Source organism: Lissotriton vulgaris, chromosome 3_1, assembly GCF_964263255.1.
Source record: "Lissotriton vulgaris chromosome 3_1, aLisVul1.2, whole genome shotgun sequence".
Lineage (NCBI taxonomy): Eukaryota > Metazoa > Chordata > Amphibia > Caudata > Salamandridae > Lissotriton > Lissotriton vulgaris.
In genome coordinates, this window is record NC_141689.1 from 722,637,982 (window position 1) to 722,655,944 (window position 17,963).

A 17,963-nucleotide genomic window follows, 5' to 3' on the forward strand; every position below is an offset into this window, starting at 1 on the left:
GCCAACTCATACGCACAGTGTGCAAGCCACAAATCCCAGACAATTCAGCTGCTGCACAGTCTGGGTTTTTCCATAAACTACACAAAATCACATCTGCAGCCCTCCCACATACAACAATATCTGGGAGCAACAATAAACACCTCGGTGGCAAAAGCATATCCAAATCCAGCCAGGATAGCCAACATGCAGTCTCTAATTCAAAGATTTCACCCACAGCACTCCTTCCCAGCTTGAGTGTTCATGCAGCTCATAGGCATGATGGCTTCCTGCATATTCATGGTCCCTCATGTCATGCCCGACTTCAAATGCGCCCATTGCAGGAATGCCTAGCACGGCAGTGGACCCAAGCTCAAGGACAACTAAAAGACCTAGTGTTGGTAGACAGTCGCACTTACAACTCTCTGCATTGGTGGAACCCACAAAACCTTTCCAAGTTCGACTGTTCCAAGAGCCAGTTCCACAGGTAGTGCTAACAGCGGGCGCATCACTGACAGGTTGGGGAGCCCACCTACTTCAATACACAGTCCAAGGGCTCTGGACAGTCAAGCAGAAGACACTGTATATAAACCACATAGAGTTGCTATCAGTATTGCTAGCAATGAAAGCCTTCCAGAAATACTTGTACAACAAGGCTGTATTGATCCGGACGGACAACATGACAGCCATGTACTACATACAGAAACAGGGAGGGACACACTCTCCGCAGCTGTCTCACCTAGCACAGAGCATATGGAGGTGGGCAATTCCAAAAAACATCTTTCTCCTGGCAGAACACCTCCAAGGAATAGACAATCAGATTGCAGATCTACTAAGCAGACACAGCCAACAGATACACGAATGGGAGATTCACCCTCAAGTCCTCCAACCATTCTTCAAAAGGTGGGGGCATCCAGAGATAGATCGGTTTGCCACAAAAGAAAACTCAAAATGCCAGTCCTTTGCCGCCAGGTCCCCACACCCGTTGTCACAGGGCAATGCGATATGGATGAACTGGTCACGCAGATTTGCGTACGCTTTTCCACCAACCCCACTGATTCCATTAGTGGCACGCAAACTAAAGCAACAGTCCCTCACAATGTTCCTAGTTGCTCCCACATGGGCAAGACAGCCATGGTACACGACACTCCTAGAACTCTCAGTAGTCCCACACCAAAGGCTGCGCCTATCGCCACAGCTGTTAACGCAGAACTGTGGAGAAATCAGGCACCCAGATCCCAATCAGATGAACCTAGCTATCTGGCTCCTGAAGTATTAGAGTTTGGATATCTTAACTTGCCCCCAGACTGTATGAACATTATCAAGGAAGCAAGACGCCCAACTACTAGAGCACGCTGCGCAGCTAAATGGAGGAGATTTGTAAATTACTGTAATATTAACCAAATCAATCCATTAGATGCCTCCATCCAAAACATAGTATGTTACTTGTTACATCTTCAAACATGCAATTTAGCATACTCTTCCATAAGGCTACACCTTGCTGCTATAGCAGCATATCTCGAGAACAGACAACACCTGTCCCTGTTCAGAATACCACCTATCAAAGCTGTTATGGAAGGACTTAAAAGAATTTTCCCTCCAAGACATCCACCTGCGCCAGTCTGGAACTTAAACATAGTACTTAGCAGACTTATGGGGCCACCTTTCGAAACACTCCATTCGTGCGAATTACAATTCCTAACATGGAAAGTGGCATATTTTAGTGGCCATTACCTCCCTCAGGCGGGTGAGCGAGCTACAGGCACTAGCAATTCAAGAAACTTTCATGCAAATACATCATGATAAGGTAGTGCTCCGTACTAACCCTAAGTTCATGCCAAAAGTTATATCAACATTTCATCTCAATCAGTCAATAGATTTTCCAGTTTTCTTCCAAAACCCGCAATCAGTGGCTGGAAGGGCTCTACACACACTAGATGTAAAAAGAGCTCTATTATATTGCGTTGACAGAACTAAAGCTTTCAGAAAGACAAAACAACTATTTGTTGCTTTTGGTCCACAGCATAAGGGTAATCCTATTTCAAAATCAGGAATAGCCAGATGGATAGTTAAGTGCATTCAAATATGCTATCAAACGGCCAAGCTCACTCGAACAGATCCCCCAAAAGCCCACTCAATGCGCAAAATGGGGGCATCTATGGCTTTCCTAGGAAATATTCCACTAGAAGACATATTTAGAGCAGCTACATGGTCTACCATACACACTTTCACTAAACACTACTGTGTAGACGTGCAAGCAAAGCAGCAAGCTGCTGTAGGCCAGGCTTTCCTAAAAATTCTTTCAAGCTGGTACAGGTGACCTCCGCTAGAGGAGATACTGCTATACAGTCTATGCTAGGATATGAATTCAGCAGCCCACATGCCTCGAACGGAAAATGCTACTTACCAGTATGCATCTGTTCTTGGCATGTAGGGCTGCTGACATTCATATCGCCCACCCTCCTCCCCGGTGCCTGTCACAGCTGCAGTAATTCTTTCTACATACATTTACATGGTCATCTCTTACTTTTCTACACTCCATCTTTGCCACAATGGCGAAAAACAATCTGAAGATGGATAAGATGCCCTGGCGCACCGTAGTCCAAGGGAGGAGTCACCTATCTCGTGATATTTCGAAGACTCTTCCAGGACAACAAAGTGCAAACATCCGGACCCAACACTAGGCAGCGATCTATGCTAAGATATGAATCTCAGCAGCCCTACATGCCAAGAACAGATGCATACTGGTAAGTAGCATTTTTGTTCTACTCTCTAACCGGAGGATTACTTGGAGAGGGATTAGGAGTGATTTCACTTGTTCAATGCCTGTACCTCCAGACTTTCAGGAATGGGATGTCTTGTCCGAAAATCGGCATCACTGAGGGCTGGTTTATGTCAACAAGCCAAAGGGTCCGAGTACTGATTAGACTAGGTGGCCATGAGAGTGTCCCCGAGGACCTGGTTACATGGATCTAGAAGCTCAGAAGGGATGGGACCTGGTTGAAGGATCTCGCCTAATTAATTTGCCTTAGTTTCAACAGTAGGCTAGCTGTAAATGTAACATTTAAGCTGCCATTCCCACACTACTACAAATGAGGCACTTTATTTTATTGGTGGCCCATGTGGCAAGTCCAGATCATGCTCTCTTTTTATAATAGTTGTTTTATCATGTTGACTACACTTTAATTGATTAATAATCTGGCCTTATATTTGCATTGCATGGCTTGGTACAAATCATTTGCATTCTTTTTTCACAGAATTCAGAAAGCTACAGAGTCACTGAAATCCTTCCGGCCTGCGGTACATTCTTCTTTTGATGAGTTTAAACTTGATGTTTCTCCAGAAAAAGACATTCTTAGCACTATTTCATTCACCAAGGGTAAGATACCCACTATCTCAGAGCAGAACTCTTCTCTCTTCTTGATTAAAATATTTTTCGATGTTTCTAAGTATTGATTTACTTTTGTATTGTTCCTCAAAAGATAATTGTATCATTCCTCTATGTGAAATCGAGAGAAATACCAAGTTGATTGTTATTACTACTGCTAGTTTCTGCCCCTTGATTATGTGCAAGACATTAAATAAACAATTTTAGAACAACTTTTCAGTCGCCAGATCATAGAACTCACACTATAGTTAAACTGTTTTTTAACTGGAAGTTTAGGTATCTAACATTCCAGTTAGATGAGACAGTTCTTTTTTGTATGGTAGTTGTTTATTTTGCTTCCTCGTTGCTGCATTACTCCTAAATGACATCAACCCTAGATAATTAATTTCATCACTTTCTTGAAATATCTCCTCATGCACACACCTCATACAGCCTTTGTTCCAAATGTTGTTTCCTGTGATTTGCCTCGATGCACAGTACATTTGTCATTGCACCATCATTCATACAGATGTGTAACAGCCTCAACATTTTTTAATGTACTACAATAGAAATAGTCTGTTTGCAAATATCCACAAATGCCAACACAAACAAAATGAATAACTTTAAAATTAGGCAGTGTGGTTTTTACCACTTACTTGTTGGATCAGAATTTAAATGTGCTTCAAATTCTTTATGAAAAATATTTTGATAATCTGGTCTAAGCATTTCACTTACAAAATAATGCAATTAATTTTGCAAAGCAGAGTGTTTACTAGACTTGATTCAATTGAAATCCCAATAAAATAGAAAATATTTGTTGAATTTTATAGTATTTCACATATGCAGATGTGGAATCAAATTTCAATACGGTTATTGCAATAGACATGTAATGCACAATATGAAAATGTATTATGTAATCCAATTGGAATACTTATTTTTCAGCATTTACCTCTCCTTTATTGACATTGCAGGTATGAATACACCCCGGATTAACGAGGAACTAAGTAATATCTACAATGAAGCACTCATTTGTTGGCAGCAACCTGACCAGGCTTCAGCAGACAGTTATGTCCTTGAATATAGAAGGCATGACAAAGATGAAGATGTGTCCTGGGAAGAGATTCAAGTCTTTGGAACCAGCAAAGTTGTTTCTGACCTCGAAATCAACAGTACATACTCCTTTAGAGTTCGAGGCTTTAAGGATTTCATAAGTAGTCTGTATAGCGGCGAAGTTATCTACCACACTCCTCCAGCTCCAGGTACATTAAGTTATTATTTGTTGTATTGCCCCTCTTCTGCAGGTGGGCCTGATGTTTGAGGAATGTGATATAGCGGAAGTCTATTGGCAGTACATGAACACCTGGTAAAAATGTTTAAAGTTTCTATGATGCAGTAATCATGTAGTACGTACAGCAAATCATTTTCATATGTGTGCTAAGAGCTATACTGTTACATTTTAGAGATAGTTATTAATAGAAATTACAGGAGAGATTCACTTGTTCGAGGCATGTGTGACTGTAGATACACATGCTTGGCATACTTCTGCCATCTAGTGTTGGGTCCGGATGTGTGCAAGTTGTTTATCTTTAAAAAGGTGTTCCCAGTCATGAAGTAAAGTGACTTCTCTCGTTTATAAAGCTCATGGTCATTGGCTTCGTTGTTAGATTGTTTTCTTTCCGCCGTGAGGTTCGGCCGTGTTTGGTGGCACTCCAATTCGAGACTGCTTCGGACTCCGTCCGAGTTGTTACACCTTTTTCCATTTGTCTGTATTGTTTGCGATCGAGTTTCCATTCTAGCGTATCAAAATAAATACTGAAATTCTCGTCGTTGGTTCGGCGCTCTTGACTTGCGGCTTTCGGCCTTGCCCATTCATATCTATTCTTTCTGCCATCGGCTTCCATCCACAATGTGTTGCTAATGGAACAGACTCCCTCTTGTTTTTGTCCCTCCTGCCACATAAAATATTGGAGGAGCCACCTCAATCAGGTTTGCAACTTATGCCTGTCCTCAGATCACAGAGAAGACGACTTTGAAGCTTGTTGATCTTTCCTATTGAAATAGACATTGAGGGACCGTCTAGTGCATCTCTAAATTGAAGACCTTCCTCCGGGTCAATGTGCCATGAGTATTCATGCCCTGTAAAATTCACTAAGAGATACTCAGGATTGAGTGAATTTACAGCTTCTATTCTTCAAGGCCATGGAAGACACCCAACATCTGATATGGATGCCTACTCTTGTGCTAGACTCTGAAAATTAAGCCCAAATTACCACACTCTGCTTCGGTCCGTCCAGCTTTGATTTCGAGCCATTCAACTAATTTCTCTGCTCTCAACACCTCATGGCCTGACAACCCTGTTTCGAGTACAAAGCCAAGGGCTCTTCGGCACCAAAAACAAGACTCATTTAGCACTGAAAGAAAAATACACTTTGGCACTGAAAGAAAGCTCTACTTCCGCACTGAAGGGAAAACTTAGTTCGGTTCCGCAACCTGTAATCTCCACAACAGAATTGCCTACAGGACCAATCCTCCAGGTTATGCAGGAGCGGCTCGATCCGAGGCAAAAGACAAAAGATATCCAGTTTCAAACTGGTTGAATAATAGCAAAAGCTGTACAGCCTCATCCTCAAACTCCTAAAAAGAAGAAAAAGGACATAGCGACCAGTCCTATGCCTCCTCCTTTACCCGCTTCTTCACCACTACAACCTCCACCTCTATCTCCTCCACCACCACCTTAGTAATACACTGGTACAGGAGACTTTACCCCACAAGGGTCTCCATAATCTCCTTTTGGAGTTGATGATGGAGTAGATTATTCACATCCTCAACCTCCTGGAACAATTATGATGTTGATCCTCCAGGGGATACTGACCCTGACCTTATCCAGCCAGACCTTCACTTCCTGATGACTCTTCTTCTTACCAGGACCTCAATACGTCCCCATGCTCAAGAGCATGCTCCGGCATGTTGAGGATATTTTTAAAGACCCTGTTAGAGCACTCATAATTACACCTAGGGTAGATAAAAAATATAAACCAGCACCATCTGATCCTATATATATTAAAGGGCCACTCCCTCCAGAGTCTTCAGTCCAGTACATGCAAAAGAGCTAATTTACAGACCTCCGCTGGTGCCACTTTGCCGTACAAAGAGTCAAAGCTTCTTGACACTTCAGGCATAAGGGTGGCTGCGCAAGCTTCCAATCATTGGTGCATCGCTAACAGCCAGACTGTATTGGCGAGGTACGATAGAGCACATTGGGATTAGATGGAGAGTCTCCTCCAACATCTCCCTGAACAATATAGAAAGAGGGGACAAGAAATTGTTACTGAGGGGTACTCATTTCTAAAAATTACATCAGATTTTCCCTAGATTCAACAGACAGATGCTAGAGGCATAAATACAAGCATATTACTGCATAGGCATACATGGCTGCATGTGTCTGGATTTAAACCAGAGGGACAACAGACTTTACTAAATGTGCCATTTGACAAGGAACATCTGTTTGATCCCCAGGTGGACCAAGCATTATAAAAAAAGATAAGTAGCCAAATCTCCACTACTCGTGACTCCTTTTGGGGCCTCACATAAAAGCAGATGTCACGCAAATGATGGATGGAATGCCGAACAAACCAAACATTGACCACCAGTCAAGAGATCTGGGTTAAATACATTGTTCTTTTGTTCACCATTCCACCCCAGTTTGGACCTAGCCATATGCAGATCAGTCTTGACCCTTCTCCTAATGTGAACAGTCCAGCCAGAACTGCCAAGCCAGCTCCTCCCAGGACCAAAAACAAGCATCTTGGGACCGGTTTTGGGGTATCATTCCTCATCAGCCAGGCTAGCTTGAATCTAGTGGCACAGTGAGCCTGGGGCCCACGACTGGGCATACCCAGCGCATTTAGGGTGAGCAAGCAAAAGACATACAAATGATGGAAGTAATGAGGAACAAATCAAACATTCACCTCAGTTAAGAGATCTGAGTTAAATCCATCATTCTTTTGCTCATCATTCCAAACCAGTTTAGACCAAGTCGTATACAAATCAGTCTTGACCTGAAACCCCGAAACCGGTCCTAGGATGCTCATTTATGGTCCAGGGAGGACCTGGCTTGGCAGTTCCAGCTAGACTGTTGCCATGAGGAGCAGGGTCAAGACTAATTTGCATATGGCTGGGTCTAAACTGGGGTGACGTGGTGAGCAAAAGAACAATGGATTTAACCAAGATCTCCTCTTGTCTGGGGTGAATTTGATTTGTTCAGCATTTCGTCCATCATTTGTGTGTCTTCTGCTTTCTCGCACTAAGTGAACAAGTTATGTCCAGGCTTGAGTCCCGGGCTCACTGTGCCACTGGATTCAAGGTATACTGGCTGATGTGAGGTGATACCCCAAAACCGGATCACATGATGCTTGTTTCTGGTTCAGGGAGGACCTGGCTTGGCAGTTCAGGCTGGACTGTTCCATAAGGCGCAGGGTCAAGACTGAATTGTAGTGTAAATGGCTGGGTCTAAACTGGGGTGGCATGGTGATCAAAAGAACAATAGATCTGCATTCTGTCCATCATTTGCGTGTCATTTGCTTTCTCAGCCACATATAAGCTAGGTTCCAAAACTACATCCTCTGATGCCTCTATGTCCTCCTACAGACAACAACATCAGGTTTCCCCCTCTAGAAGATACTGTAAGGGTGTATACAGTGGGAACAATTCTAAAGAATGGGGTAGTGGTGCCTCCACATGCACTGTACCCTCCATCTCAAAGCAATGACTTCCTTCTCATTCCCCTCCGACCATTTAACACCTGTCGGAGGCAGACTACAACACATTTTCAATACTTGGAAAACCAGAACATCAGATCAGTGGGTGTTTGACATTATCCAATATGATTATTGTCTGGAGCTCATCACCACACCTCGAAACATTTCACCTCGTAGACACAATCTTTATGTAGAGCATCAACATCTCCTAAAACAGGAAGTAGAAGCTCTCTTGCTAAAAGGAGCCATGGAACCAGTCCCTCTTGAGTATCAATGCACCAGAGTATACTTCCTAAACTTCCCCCTTCCAAAAACGGACGGATCATTAAGGCCCGTATTAGACATCAGGCCCTTAAGTCATTCCATACCATTAGAACACTTCCATATGGTGATTCTTCAGGATGTGATTCCATTGCTTTAACAATGCAACTTTGTCAGCACTAGACTTAAAGGATGCTTACTTCCATATTTCCATTCACCCACCACATCACAAATACCTCAAATATGTGTTGTAGCAGTAAAACATTACCAATTCAAAGTCCTCCTCTTCGGAGGCAAATACTGCTCCTGGTGTGCTTACCCAAATTCTTAGCAGTGGTAGCAGCACATCTACGCAGACAGAACATTAATTTCTTTCCACATCTCGACGACTGTCTCATAAAAGCCAGTAGTACACTTCTGTTGTGTCAAGAAGACACTCGAACCACTCTTCTGCATCAACTGGGATCCACAATAAACATACAAAAATCACATCTTCAACCATTGCAAGTTCATCCGTACTTAGGGGCCATACTCCACACACAGTTGGGATTAGCCTACCCAAATCTTACCTGAATGTAAAATACTCAAACAGTGTTGCACAAATTCCGACACAATCAAAGCATAACAGCCAAAACAGTTATGCAACTCCTGGGCATGATGGCATCATGCATTACAATAGTGTCGCATGCGTCCGCTGCAAGAATGTCTAGCACGCCAGTAGTCTCAATTACAGTGTCACTTACAGGATCTAGTGTTGGTAGACAGCTGCACTCATTGCTCTCTTCAGTGTTGGAACACACAAAATTTGGCAAAGGGTTGACCTTTTCTCGTCCCTGTTTTCCAGATCATTTACACAGCGGATGCATCCCTTAGGGATGGGGTGATCACCTACATCATCTAACAGTCCAGGGTCTTTGAGAACCCAAACACCAGGGTCTCGTTATCATTTAGCTACACTCTGTACACTTGGAATTGAAAGCATTTCTAGATCACCTCACAATTCAAGCTTCTCTTGATCTGCACAGGCAACATGACAACAATGTTCTGTTTACAAAAACAGTGGGGGCGACAGTCTCTACAGTTATCACGCCTATCTCAGATGATTTGTGTTTGGCAATAAGTCACAACATTCACCTAATATCAGAACACCTTCCTGGAAAGGACAACCAGATTGCTGACCTCCTCAGCAGGATATGACAACAAATCCACAAATGGAAACTCCACCCTCAAGTCCTTCTCCCATACTTTTACAGGTGGGGGCTTCCACACACAGAACTCTTCGCAACCGCAGAAAACGAAATAATGCCCAGACTTCTCCAGGTTACCACTCCCACAGACCAAGGGCAATGGTCTAAGGATGAACTGGCCAGGGATATTTGCCTACGCTTCCCCCCTCTCTATCTTATTCCATTTGTGGTGTGGATGCTCAAGCAAATGTCTGTTCTCCTCGCCCTAGTAGAACCCACTTAAGCCAGCCATGGTTCACCACGCTATAGGAACTATCAGCAGTTCCCCACAAGAAACTTCCTCTCCACCCAGATCTTCTCACTGAGAACCATAGGAAAATACGGAACCCAAAGGCACTCAAACCTTTGGTTTGGTGCCTGAAGTCATAGAATTTGGTTATTTAAATATCCCATCAGAATGTATGAGCATTCTTAAGGGAGCTCCTAGACCCACAACTAGAGCGTGTTGTGCAGCAAAATGGAAACAGTGTGTTTTCTGCTGTCATAAATAAAGCATTAATCCACTTGACACAACTGTTCCCCAAAACATTCTTCATTTACAGACCTCTGACCTTGCTTATTACATTAGCTGCAATTGCTGCCTACTTGCAAAATAGGCATCAGCTAAAATACCTTTGTCCACCCCACCTAGGGCACACTCTGTAAGATAGGAGCACCCATGTCTTTTTTGAACAATATTCCAATAGCTGATATTTGCAAAGCAGCTACATGGTCTACATCACACTCTTTCACAAAAAAATATTGTGTGGATGTTTTAGCACACCAGCAAGCCAATGTAGGTCAGGCAGTGCTAGGTACTGTCTTTCAAGCATCTGCAGCACCCACATGTCAGCCACCACTAGTTAGGAGAGACTGCTTTACAGCCTAGCTAAACATGTATATCTATATCCATACATGCCTTGAACGGGTTGTTACTTAACCTGTTGACATCCATTTGTGGCATGTAGGGCTGTAGATGCACATGCAACCCACCCTCCTCCCTGGACACCTGTGGCCGTTGCAGTTCATTTATATCATCTTAGTGGCATGAATATCTCTTAACACTTACTTTTTCTCCATTCTCGCCTGCCTGCAGGAAAACAATCTAACCATGAAGCTGATGCCCATGTGCATTATCACAGAGAGGAGGAGTCACTTTACCGTTTCACTCGGAACACTTCTTAGAAGAAAAACAACTTGCACACATCCGGACCCAACACTAGATGGTGGAAATATGCTAAGCATGTGAATCTACAGTCACACATACCACGAACAGATGTCTACAGGGTAAGTAACACAATCCTTACTGTAATTTTGGCTGCCAACAGATTAAAACATTCCCCTTCAAAATATGGTGTCTCAAGCATTTCAAATTAAAATGGCATCATAATATGCACATTCTAGCCCATGTCATGGATCCACACGAGGATGAAGTCTGCAGAGCTACATAAAGGCAAGGGACTGCCAAGGTGTAATGCGCTCTAGTTGTGATTTTGTGGTGTGCATTCTTTAGATGCTGAACCAGGGGTCTCCAAATAGTAGCTCAGGAGTTACTGGCAGCTCATCAGCACCTGAGTCATAGTTCTTACATTGAATCCAATTCCGTAACCTAATTCAGAGTCTGTACTTATCGAAGACTCAGCAGTTCTTACCTTTAGACTCTTCAGAGTAGCAGCCAGCAAAACCAATACGAGGGCCTCATAACACTCAACCACATGCTGTGTTTATCAGTAGGGTCTACAACACAACCATCTGTCTCCACTTTCAATATAGCAAAGTCACAAGGAGACATGTCATCATTTAGGCCTTGCTTTGTGGGTCCCACAGTGTGTGTGAACAATTTGCCAGGAACAGAGAGTGCCAGTGGTAAACAGATCAGAAGCCTGTATTGGCGCACTGAAGTGTGGGGCTGCCAGAGCTGGAGTAAAAATGTGTGATTTCCGTACATGATCAGCTCAGGAGCTGAAGAGAACAGGGTCTGGATTCTGGGCTGAGAATATTCTGAGCCTCATGTGCATGCATCTTTGTATTTATGTGTGCGTCTGTATGACTGTCATTATGTCCACTTATAAAAAGCTGTGTGGCTCCCTGGAACCTACATCTGATGCCCAGGACCATCAGCAGTATATGCTCACTCATTCCTCCAGAGTGGGTGCGAGGGCAGTCTACATGTCCCCTGGTCTCGTTCACAATCTCCATCAGAGCTGATTCTGAGTTTGGTCTTAGCACACCCTGAATTCCCAGGTCTATTAGTTACTTTGCAGCAAGTAGAAGCCTGTAGAATAGCAATGCACTTTACTGCCCTGCTGTTGGGCCTCAAGCATCCTCGGGGACCTCCAATTGGACTTTCTCTGGTGCTAGCAGATCTGCCCCCAGCACGGTCTGTCCCCTTGGAACTGTTTCGGGTTCAGCACTGGGTCTGGTGCCTGCTTTTGCCCCAGATTCATCCCCTACACCAGCCCTGCTTGCATCAATGTCATTGGCTCCAGTTATATAAACTATTGTGCTATCTGACTCAATAACATGCCACAACTTTGTCTGAAGTTGCGCTATTGCGCTACTTCTTGACAACCTATCTTATTCTGATACCATGCCATTACCACATGTTAAGGCCTAGACTGTACATGATTTATTTGGCACAGACTCACAAAACAGCTGTGATGACACGGACGAGTGTGTTTCTAAATATTATGTGTGCAACTGGTATTAGGAGCTTCAGGATTCCAGCGGGCTTGTCTCTTCGCTTGATTCTGGCCTTGTCTCCCCGGGTCCTTTTACAGATCAAAGCACCTCTTTAGCTGCTGTGATGCGAAGGACAGCTGAAGTGTTAAACCTACAATTGCCAGTCATAGAAGTGGAAACTAGTGTACTGACTGATGTATAACAGCCTTGCCGGGCTGCTACTGAGACACTGTTTCTATTTACCAAGGCACTTACTGAAACGATTTTGGAACCCTGGGTGAAGCTTTTTTCAGGGCCTCCTATTAAGATAGGTTACCTCTTGCCATTGTCCTGCACCTGGGGATCCCGCTTTCCTCACACAGCATCCAGCTCAGAAAAGCCCAGCCTAGCAGGGTTAATTCCAGTGCCTTTCCTACCATTGTTCCCATTTGTGAGTTCAAAAGAGTAAAGACTTTTAGCAAGAGAAATTTCTCCTCAAGTCTTGTTATGAGATCCGTTTATGCCAGCCATCTCCTCGGCTGTTACTCCCATGCCATTTGAGATATTGTGGCTCAAGCTCTAGTCGCTGTTCCTGATGACCTTTAAGGATCTTTTAAGGATATCCAGGACGACTACAACGTGGCAAAATTTGTGATACACTCAGGATTGGACATGACTTATTGTCTGCAAAATGCTGTGACTACCAGTGTGGTGCTCCAGCTCCATGGCTGGATGTGGTCCATGGCCACCCCGGCGTCGTCCAAGCTTCATTAGTGGACATGCCTTTTGATGGATTTTGCCTTTTTGGTTACAAAGCGGACTCTATTTTGGAGCATTTCAAGGCAAGCAAAGTCACAGCATGTTACTCAGGCATTAATACTGCACCAAGGCAATCCCACGCATAATTTCACTCCCTCTATGAGTACAGTAGGGGTTTTTCCATCTGTCAGCACCAGACTCCTCCTCCATCCCAACAACATTTTCAGCCCTTCCATGGCTTAGGGGGTGGCTCTCAAAGACAACGAGGATGGCAGAGACATCATATGGCACAGCCCCCCTTCTCTCCAGCGGGCTCAATCCTAAAACCGCTTTAGTGTGTCCTTGGGGGCACACAGATACCCTGATGGAGGCTGAATACAATATCTGAAAGAGACACGTTAGTGATAGATTCCTTACCTTAGAATATCCCCAGGCGTCAGACTGGGTCCGGAATTTTTTTGCGTAGCAGTACCCATGCGCGTCGGTAGGCGTCGTCCGCGGCTCCGCGTCCATCGTGGTCGCTGTGATGACGTCGTCAGAGTACTTATACGCCGCCTCCGCACGCTGACGTCAGTTCTTCTTTTTTCCGCACCAGCAAGCGCAGATCCGGAAAAAGTTGTACCCTAGTCAATTTTTGACAAACTTTTTACGATCCTTTTTGATCTCTTTTCAAAGTCTCTCGACTCCGACGGTGCAGGTAGGGATGCCCGGGTTCAAGCCCTGTGCCGTCTGCAACCGACTGATTTCGGTTACCGACCCCCATCGCCGGTGCCTGCACTGTCTCGGCCCGGACCACTACGACAAGTCCTGCTCTGACTGCCGGGCCCTGACGTCTAAAGCTAGACTGGAGCGGTCCTGTAAGCGACTCGAGCTTCGGCCGTCCGCCCCACGCCGCTCGAGGTCCCGGTCCGAAAGGAGGCCGAGGGACCAGTCGCGGGGCCGGAGTCACCACAGTTCCGGGAGTCGTCATCGGTCTTCGCGCTCGAAGTCCTCAGGTACAAGGCACAAGAAGTCGAAGAGGCACCATCGCTCTTCTGACTCCCCCCGACGCTCGCACTACGTGGCCGGGGGTTCGGGCGACACCGCCCACGCGGCTCCGCTGGAGCTGCGGGCGTCGCGACCTGCTCCATACCCGCCGGTCCCTGGGCAGCACGAGACGCCGGAGGAGATCAAGGCCTTCCTCTCGGCTATGAGGTCGCTCACTCCGTCGGGTTCTGTGGCGCCTTCGGGCCAAGCGGCCCGACTGGGTCCCCACGCGGGCCGGTTGCTTCGGCCCCGGCACCGTCGGTGACTCCGGTCCCGCTGCCGCAGGGCCCCACTGGATCCGGATCTGGGTCGCTGGCGGTCGACCTAACTACCTCGCCGGCCCTGGCCCCAAGGGTGTCGCCCCCGGCGCCGTCCCAGGACGATGCCGTCCCTGGTCCTACCCTCGATTCGGGTCCGGCGCCGCTCTCGATGCCGCTTGGAGATTTCTACTTCTATGACCTGGCCCCATCCTTTGAGCCTCAGTACCAGGCGATGGGTGACGAGGGGGATTGGGAGGGGTCTGAGGACCCTCTGGCACGTGAGTGTCAGTCTTCTGAGGACTGGACAGGAGAGCTTGGGGAGGCCAGTGGTCTGGACACTTCGCCCGACACTGGTTTTGTCTCCCCTCCTAGCGTGGCTACGGAGGAAGGGGCAGTTTATAGTGTGGTGCTGACGAGGGCGGCCATGGCCTTGGGCCTTGAGCTCCCCGTCGGGGCCGTGAGGACTAACCTCCACACTGAGGTCCTTAAACCGCAGTCAAGCTCGGCCGAGCCTCTGCTGCCCTTTAATGAGGCCTTATCTGACGTTCTTCTGGGCACTTGGTCCAAGCCCGCTACAGGTCAGCCTGTGGATAGGAACGTGGCCAGGTGCCAACGCCTGGCTCCGGGCGACCCTTGCTTTCTGTCTACCCACCCCACCCCCGAGAGCCTGGTTACCCAGGCCTCTAATTCCCAGACCTCATTCCCGGAGGGTCCCCCCGATCGGGAATCCAAGAGGTACGAACAATACGGGAAGGAGGTATTCTAACCTCCCTGAGTTTAGGTTTGCGGTCAGTCAACACCGCGTGCCTCTTGGGCCGCTACACCCACTCTCTGTGGGATACGGTCACAGACGTGCTGCCAGAATGCCCGGTAGAGGTCCGGGCTAAACCCGGCCAAGCCCTTGTGGAGGGTCGAGATGCGGCGCGTTATTCCATCTGGTGTGGGCTGGACACTACTGACTCCCTGGGCAGAGCGATGGCAACAACGGTGGCGATTCGTCGCCACGCCTGATTGAGGTCCGCCAACTTCTCGGCTGATGTCCAGAACACACTTATGGACATGCCGTTCGATGGCAGTCGCCTCTTTGGCGACAAGGCAGACCATGCGCTTGAGCGCTTTAAGGACTCCAGGGCTACGGCCAAGTCCTTGGGCCTCTCGGCCCAGACCCAGCAAACGGCTGCCTTTCGCTCCTTTCGTCGCCAAGGAAGGGGCGCCCCCAAACATCTAGCCAGCCACGGGCCGCAGACTACCGTCCAGCACGGTGGCGGACGTGGAAACCGCCGTGGCGGCGGTCGGGGACAACGGCGAGGCAAGTCCATTCTTCCCCCTGCAGCATCCGCCTCAAAACCCTCTTAGTCCGAGCTTTCAGGCCCATGGGCCAGAAGTAGGGTGTGGTTGTTACTGCCACTACTTTCTAGTACCCAAGAAGGGCAAAGGGGGCCTACGCCCTATCTTGGACCCACGGAACGTCAACGGCTTCCTCCGGAAGGAGAAGTTCAAGATGCTGACATTGGCTCATGTCTCAGCTGCCCTAGACCCTGCAGACTGGATGGTAGCGTTGGACTTGCAGGACGCTTATTTTCACATCCCTGTCCTGCCAGCCCACCGGCATTACCTGCGGTTCACGGTAGGCCACAAGCACTTTCAGTTTACTGTGCTCCCCTTCGGCCTTACCAGTGCCCCACGGGTGTTCACGAAAGTGATGGCGGTGTCGCAGCTCATCTGCGCATGTTAGGGGTTACAGTCTTCCCCTACCTCGGCGACTGGTTGTTGAAGGCGGGCTCGCTCTTAACAGTAGTCAGACAACAGCGGACCTCCTGCACCAGCTGGGGTTTTCCATCAACGTGCCGAAGTCACACCTGTGCCCCTCTCAGAAGCTCCTCTTCGTCGGAGCGGTCCTCGACTCGGCGCAGTTTCGGGTTTATCCTCCCGAACAGCGGGTCTGGGATATTCAGGTTCTGATTCCACTCTTTCAGCCTTTATCCCGGGTCTCGGTCAGGTTGACGCTGCGGCTTCTGGGGCTGATGGCCTCCTGCATCCTTCTGGTGCATCACGCCAGGTGGCGGATGCGGGCTCTGCAGTGGGACCTGAAGTTTCAGTGGGCCCAGCATCAGGGCAACCTGTCCGACTATGTCATGATCTCGGAGGACACTGCGAAACAACTGCAGTGGTGGCTCAGGGACCGCGATTGGGTCAGAGGCAGGTCCCTCTCCCTTCCCCAGCCGGAGCACGTAGTTGGGACGGACGCGTCCCTCCAGGGCTGGGGAGGCCACATGGGAGAGGCGGAGATCAGAGACCTCTGGTCTCCGGCGGAGTCCCAGCTCCATATCAACCCTCTTGAGCTGCGGGTGATTCGTCTAGCACTGAAGGCATTCCTCCCCTCTGTCCGGGGGAGTGTAGTGCAGGTGTTCACGTACAACACCACCGCCATGTGGTACTGCAACATACAGGGCGGGATGGGGTCCTGGACCCTTTGCCCGGAGGCTCTGCGCCTCTGGCAGTGGCTGGCACATCAGGGCGTGCCCTGGTGGTTCAACACCTGGCAGGTTCTCTGAACGCCAGGGCAGACGAGCTCAGCCGAAGGTGCATGATGGATCACGAATGGCGTCTGAACTCAGACGTGGCGCAAGGCCTCTTTCTGCAGTGGGGAGAGCCTTGGTTAGATCTATTCGCCACTGAAGAGAACGCGCAATGTCATCAGTTCTGCACGTTGGAATTTCCAAGGCGGCACTCGCTCGGGGACGCTTTTCGTCGCGAGCGGAGTTGCAGTCTGTTGTACGCCTTTCCGCCTATACCACTTCTGCCCAGAGTGCTGAAGAAAATCAAGTGCAACCGGGCCCAAGTCATCCTGGTGGCTCCAGACAGGGCGCGTAGGTACTGGTATCCCGAGCTACTCAGTATGTCAGTCGATCCCCCGATTCGTCTGCCTCTTCAGGAGGACCTTCTATCGCAGCAGCAGGGGACGGTCTTCCACCCGAACATGTCCAGTCTCCACCTCCATGCTTGGAGATTGAGCTGCGACAGTTGAGGCCATTTGACTTGTCTCCTGAAGTCTGTAATGTCATTCTGGCAGCCAAGTAAGCAAAAACAAATGGCCGGGCAGATTGAATTATCGCAACAATACACCCCCTAGTGAAATCAGTTACTAGGTAGGACAACAGTTTGTGTTTAGTTAATTCTTACTTTATAAGATTTTTTTGAAAGAGTTTTTTTGACATCAAAACACAACACAATATTTACACAAATACATAAATACATTCAATACACTGAAATAAACATGTGAAACAAAGTAATTTTACAAAAGAATTGTCACATAAATAGTCACATAGACAACTGTACTATGCCTCAAATAGATAAAATGTTGAGGCACCAGTCCTGAATAATAATGAACAAGTGGACTAGCAGATTGTTAAATTAGCCTACTTGTCAACACCGACACAAGATACATAGTAAAGTTCATAATAGAGTGCTATGACTAGGAATGACACATAAACCGCTGGATGATTGCAAGTGTGTTGATTAATTCCTATCAAGCCCCATCTATTTTGTATCTTGGAGGGAGGGTCAACGCGTTTCGAACCCAATATGATTCTGCGGGTTCTCCTCAGGACACGGACTGGGGGGTCGCTGTCACTGTGAAATAACAATTAAAAAGTAGGTATCAGTAAGG

General features: G+C 47.3%; 1 protein-coding gene across 2 annotated transcripts in view; it reads left to right on the top strand.

Moving 5' to 3' along the window:
- TRIM36 (tripartite motif containing 36) overlaps positions 1-17,963 on the top strand; it is a 589,030-nt gene that overhangs the window by 465,753 nt on the left and 105,314 nt on the right. For both annotated transcript variants that reach the window (XM_086961040.1, XM_086961041.1), the window contains exons 7-8: positions 3,234-3,355; positions 4,315-4,602. In XM_086961040.1, the coding sequence (XP_086817166.1) occupies positions 3,234-3,355; positions 4,315-4,602 (410 nt within the window). The remainder of the gene's footprint in view (positions 1-3,233; positions 3,356-4,314; positions 4,603-17,963) is intronic.